This window comes from Capricornis sumatraensis, chromosome 2, assembly GCF_032405125.1.
Source record: "Capricornis sumatraensis isolate serow.1 chromosome 2, serow.2, whole genome shotgun sequence".
Taxonomy (NCBI): Eukaryota; Metazoa; Chordata; class Mammalia; order Artiodactyla; family Bovidae; genus Capricornis; species Capricornis sumatraensis.
In genome coordinates this window covers 79340539-79345932 of record NC_091070.1, presented here as the reverse complement: position 1 = coordinate 79345932, position 5394 = coordinate 79340539, and the positions used below count along the sequence as shown (strand labels likewise).

Below are 5394 nucleotides of genomic sequence, written 5' to 3'. Positions count from 1 at the left end.
TCTCCACCTATTTAATCTCTGAAAAATGGCAATAAGATTTATTTCCCTTATTTTTTAAAAAATGAAATGGATTTAAAAATTGGGAGCCATACTCAGCCATCTTGGCCAAGAGCTAATCCCAAGGAACTATATGGCTCTAAAAGAGAGTCTCTAGTTTTCCCTGACAGAAGAGTCTCTGGGGTTTCCATTCCCTCTCAGGCTAAGAAGGGCAGGATATGTCAAAACTGCCCTCCGTGGTCCCATCCAAGCTATACCTCTGGAAATCCAGCCCATGCCCTTTTCCCTTTCAGAAAACAGCCTCTCCTTCCACCCAGGTGTGAAGGCCTCTGAGCAGGGCTTTTTGGTAACTGACCATGGTCCCTGCCTCCCTTGTTTGCTACAGGCTCCAGGAAAACTACGAGGGCTAGACGTTCTGTGGTAGAGAGCCGGGGGAAGTCTGCCCCAAACCTGGGGGAACACAGGCTCCAATTTGGATGGTCTAGTCAGTGGTTTTCCAGCTTTCTTTTTTCAGCAGCAAACCCCTTAATGCAAATAAAATCTTACCCTGAACCCCGATATGTAAGACAGCTACAGGGGAGCTGTTCTGTTTGAGGGCAAGTCGCCTAGCCTGCTCAGCACCCCAGCTTCGTCTCCCCCAAGGACTCCTGAGGCAACCCCTAGGAAACTTCAGGGTCCTGCCAAGCAGGTGGAAAACCAATGGCCTAGTTTGTCCTGAGCAAGTCAGAGACCCCCACACACACAACCCAAAACTGCCTGCTACAGACCAGCTCTGAGTGCCTGGTACCAGCATACTCACAACAGACCAAGTGGCCCATGCAGTCCACCACCTCCCCTATAAATATCATTAAAAAGTGCAGCCCTCCTCAAAAGCAAACGTCTGAGCTAAACACCTGAGGCCAATTTTGGTCCCACGTTTTTGTGAGTACAACTATATCGCCACATTCTAGGACCAGTGAAAATCTCCAAGAGTCAACCATGGTCTAGCTAAGCAGGTCAGTGCTCAGGATCAAGGGCAGGGTTCTAGAGCACTGTGTCAGAAGAAGTGAGCATTGGAAAGCAGCAATTTTAGCACCTTGGAAAGTGCAGCAGTGAGGTCTGGCTCAGGACATGCATCTGGAGTGAAATCAATCATGTCTTTCTCAAAAGAAAAAGCTGTCATCTGAATCTATTCTAGAGGACTGTGCGCTCTAAAGTTAACATCCTCAGACTCTGAGGTACAGACAAGTAACACCCATGCAAACAGTGTGGCTTCCAAGAAGATATCAATGCTTCTACGTCATGGGGGTACTCTGGAACCCAGACACCTGGCCTTTAATGAAGCAGCACCAACGCCCACCACATGGACCAGGCCAGTCACAGAGTTTACACATCACCCTCACACGCATGGTGTTCAGAGCTGGAATGTTCCTCTCAAGGCATCCGCAGTCTTTCCGAGACACAGTGCAGGACCAGACTGTATTCCAGGTCTGCATTTACGTCCACACACTCAAAATGAAAATGAGTTAAAAGCCCCAATTTAGACTTTGAGTTTGGATACAGAAGGTCCCAGAGATAGGGAACTCTTTAGGCACCAAGGCGCCCCAGTGGGAGAGGAGGGCAGGGGCAGCTCCAGCTCCCAAAGCCCCCATCCACCGCAGGCTCCACAGCCCTGCGTTTCTGTCAGAGCCCAGGAGGCAGCAGCAAGTGTGTGATGCACAAGGAAGGGGGATGATGAAGGAACAAGGTCAGCTATAGAACTGCTCTTCTCTCCAAAGCCCTGCTGACAACTTTCTGCAAAAAAAGCGGCCAGAGCCCTCAGCCTGGATACAGTGTTTCTCCCTCAGCCTTGAGGCAGCAAGACAAGGGGGAGAGGGAGGGGAAGGTTGGGAGGAGGGACAGAGAGCTGCCCTTGTTCTCACCACTGCAAGAGGGAGTGAATGTTTTCTCTTCAAGGAATCTCACCGACACCAGATTAGACAAGCGCCCAGCATGCACACTCATGTCTCAGCAGCCCTCAGTCATAACACCTCTTCCTAGCCCATGAGAACCCCAAGCTCCCATTCCAAAGGGATGTGCCTTCTGTATTTGCCCCAAATCCCACTCATTGAACGGAGATGCCAACCCCCTCTGCAAGTCTACCTCCCTCAGGGCAGCAGATCAAGCTCCAGGCACAGTTTCGTGTGCCTATACCTACAGATATGATCCTTCCCACCTCCCCCCAGCCCTGGGATGACTCCATCTCTTGACTTTCCAAATACATTCCACAATGTCTCCAGCTCACTCTTTCAACGGCCTGCTTGGCACACTCAGCTCCCTCACACGCCACCTTTCCCCTTCCAATTCCTGTTCCATGCCCATTCTTTCCCCCACTTCTTCCAAGGGCACTCCTCCACTCTGCTCTTGCTCTCCTGCCCCCCAGCCACACCTCACCCCACCTGGCCCTGGACTTTCTCACTTGCTAGCGAAAAAGGCCCCTACGGTTACCAGGGCCCCCAGTGCCACGGCCCCCGTCAGCACTGTCCTCACTGAGGCCCAGTTCCCCTCCCGCAGACGCCGCGCCTCCTCCAGGGCCCCGTCCCCGTATAGAGCTGTGAACTCCGCCTGTGGGAGAGAAGGGAAGCAGGAGAGAAAGAAGGAGAGGGAGATCAGGAGAGGGAAGAGTGGAGAAAAGAGGAGAGGAAGAGCTCCAGTTCCGTCCACTGCAAGCACCACCCCATCCCCAGCCCCTCGGATCCCCCATGAGCACCTGGCTCATTTGCCCTTCTCTACCTCAGGTGCATCCCATCTGAAATTTCCCTGGCCAAAAATTCTGCTCAGAACTGGCATCCTTTGTCAAGGCTTGTCTGGCCCACCCATCCCTGATCCCTGACCCGGCCCATGCCATGCACTCAGGTGTAAAAAATTTGTGATGGTTGGATGCCATTTCTGTGCAGGCACTACCTGGCTACTGTGTGTTCTGTCCTCTGCTTTGGACCATGAGCCCACTGAATGATGACTGCATGGCAGCCCTGGAGTGCAGAGTTCAGAGATGCCCATAGTGAGGGCACCTGATTCCACCCAAACAGACACACTCGGCCACCACGCCTCATTCCCAGCACAACCGCCGCCCAGCTCCAGCCAGAGCCCCCCATTTTCCCCTTGAGACCAACTTCTCAGAGGGATGTGCAGAGCAGCAATCGAGAAGCTTCTTACCCAGCCCCCACTGCTGTGGATCCAGTCAGCCAGCCGCGTCTCCAGGTAGGCCACCATCCACTCCTGCACTTGTCCCACAAGTGGCTCCATCTCCTTGTTGACACTCTCAGCACACAATGCGGCTCCAAAGACAAAGAAGGCCACAAGGCGACCCCAGTTGGGGCCCCCTTGGAAGAGTTCATCAGAGACCTGGGTGAATCGCTGCTGGGCCGAACCTGGGGTCACATGCAGCTGAGCTGCCAGATCGGAGAAGGTGCGCCGGAAGCGGGTCTCAAACTCATCTCCAGCTGCCCGCATGGCTTGGTGTAGCGGGTCAGCTGCTGGGCCCTCCCCGGGGCCAGCTCCACAAATATACCCCTTCTGCCTCAGCTTATAGCCCACAAAATCTGCCACTAGAGCCCGTGTGTCTGGGGCCGAGGCTGGGGTCGCCATCCGGGCGGCTGTTGGAGTCAAACATAAAAAGACTGGCATGAATATATGGTGAGAGGCCCAGAAGGAGGTATTTCAGGTTTGGCCAGCCCATGAGACAGGGAGGGAGTTAAGGGGAAATCTCAGAGACCTCTGGGCCAGGAGGGGTAAGAGCAAGAAAATTAAGCCACGGCGAGGGGCCCCACGGCTAGAGGGGCTGGCCCTTAAATTTGTAATATGCCAAATTCAATATAAAACAAGTACATTTCATCTAAAATACTTTAGATTCTTTCCACAACAAGACAACAACAGCTCTATGACACCCCTACAACCCCTCCCCCTCCAGTACACACCTTTTTGGCTAGAGGAAGGGGCTTGGGGCCTCCCCAGGGGCAAGATGCGAAGATGCTGGCAGAGGCACAAGATGGGGGAGGAGACAGGGGCCGAAGGGAAAGGAGGAGAACCAAAGGATTGCCTGGGACAGAGAAGGAAGGGGACACTCACCCAGCCTGGATGGCAGCTCTTAGGACCCAGCACTGGTGGCAAGGAGCCCCCAGCTGGGGCCTTTCATCCTCCTGCCCAGCCTGGAGCCCTGGGAAGGGGAGGGGAGATCAGAGCTAGGTGGGGAAGACTAGGAATCAGGGTCTGGGCTGAGAAGGGCTGGGGTTGCAGCTCCCGGGACCAGGCCCCTGCCCCCAACGCTCTACCAGCTGTGTGGCCGAATCCATGTTTAATGACTGTCCTCCCGGGAAACCCAGGGCCAAGGGCTTCCTGCCGACACCATCTCTGCTCCCGGCTCCCCTCAGTGCAGCCCAGAGGCCCAGCTCCTCCCTCACCCCCACCCTCAGCCGGGCTCCAACCCCGCCTGCCTGCCAGGTTAGGGATCTCACGGGTCAGGCCGCTGCCGGGATCCGGCTGTTTCCTGGTGCAGGAGCTGGGAGGGAGGGAGAGAGGGAGGAAGGGAGGGAAGGAAGGAGGGAGGAGAAAGGGGGGGCGGGAGGGAGGAGAAAGGGGGGACGGGAGGGAGGGCCCGGCGCCGGGTGATGATGGGGCCCAGAGATGCGTCCAGAGAGAGGGGCGGGGCTGGGACGCAGGCTTGGGAAGAGCCACAGCTCAGGAAGGGAGAGGGCCGCTGAAGGCCAGGAAAAACAGGGCCAGGAGGGCATCGAAGGCCAGGCAGGGCTTCTGACCCTGGAGGCTGTGGAGAGAAGCCGGCTGGGCCTCCTGAAACCTTGGAGCAAACTCAGCATTTCCAGAAGGTCTCTGATGTTCCATGCACTTGTTGAACTCTTCCAGGCCTGGAATGGGTGCCCAGAAAAGAGGAACAGTTCCCATACTGGTGGGAACTGTCTGCCAGGTGCCTTACCCCGTGGGACTGGCAGACATGACACAGACAGCAGACACTTCCTCTTCTCTCCAGGACCTTTAACCCAGTGGCCTCTGTGTGAGCTGGAGCTTTAGCCAAACACCGAGGAGCCAAGACTAGGATAGGCAAGCAGTTTCTGCAGGTAACTTTTCTTCATCTTCTTTCTTCCTTTTTAAATAATCAGATTGGTTTTCTTTTTAATTCTTTCTACCCAGTGCATGAACTTACTCTCATTATGAAAAAGCCAAATAATATAGAAGTGTAGAGAAAAAAACACCAGTCCTCAGTCCCTCTGCCGCTCCCAAAATCCCACTTCCCTCCTGCAAGTTGCCAATGTCAAGGTTGACGTTATCCTTTCAGATTACATATATGTACACACATACGTGAATGTCTATTATTTATATCAGGCAGTATGTTTACACAGGGTGTGAAGCCACCTGGCCACAGCC

At 54.4% G+C, this 5394-nt stretch overlaps 1 protein-coding gene across 2 annotated transcripts; it reads right to left on the bottom strand.

Moving 5' to 3' along the window:
* Window positions 1–2430: 2430 nt before the first annotated feature.
* Window positions 2431–4506, bottom strand: BCL2L2 (BCL2 like 2). Of its 2 annotated transcripts, none has more exons than XM_068963864.1 (4): window positions 4470–4506; window positions 4084–4171; window positions 3172–3611; window positions 2431–2580 (listed from the first exon to the last, which is right to left on the bottom strand). In XM_068963864.1, the coding sequence occupies exons 3-4, from the start codon at window positions 3601–3603 to the stop codon at window positions 2431–2433; spliced, it is 582 nt and encodes a 193-aa protein (XP_068819965.1). In that variant the 5' UTR covers window positions 3604–3611; window positions 4084–4171; window positions 4470–4506. The 2 variants fall into 2 exon arrangements, with proteins under 2 accessions (XP_068819965.1, XP_068819966.1); XM_068963865.1 differs by lacking the exon at window positions 4470–4506 and adding an exon at window positions 4287–4377.
* Window positions 4507–5394: the final 888 nt, after the last annotated feature.

Excerpts from the sequence above, each read along its gene's own strand:
- BCL2L2 (XM_068963864.1), bottom strand. The coding sequence starts at position 3,603 with ATGGCGACCCCAGCCTCGGCCCCAGACACACGGGCTCTAGTGGCAGAT. Across the intron at positions 2,581-3,171 it reads TCCACAGCAGTGGGGGCTGG|GCGGAGTTCACAGCTCTATA; the intron begins GTAAGAAGCTTC and ends TCTCTCCCACAG.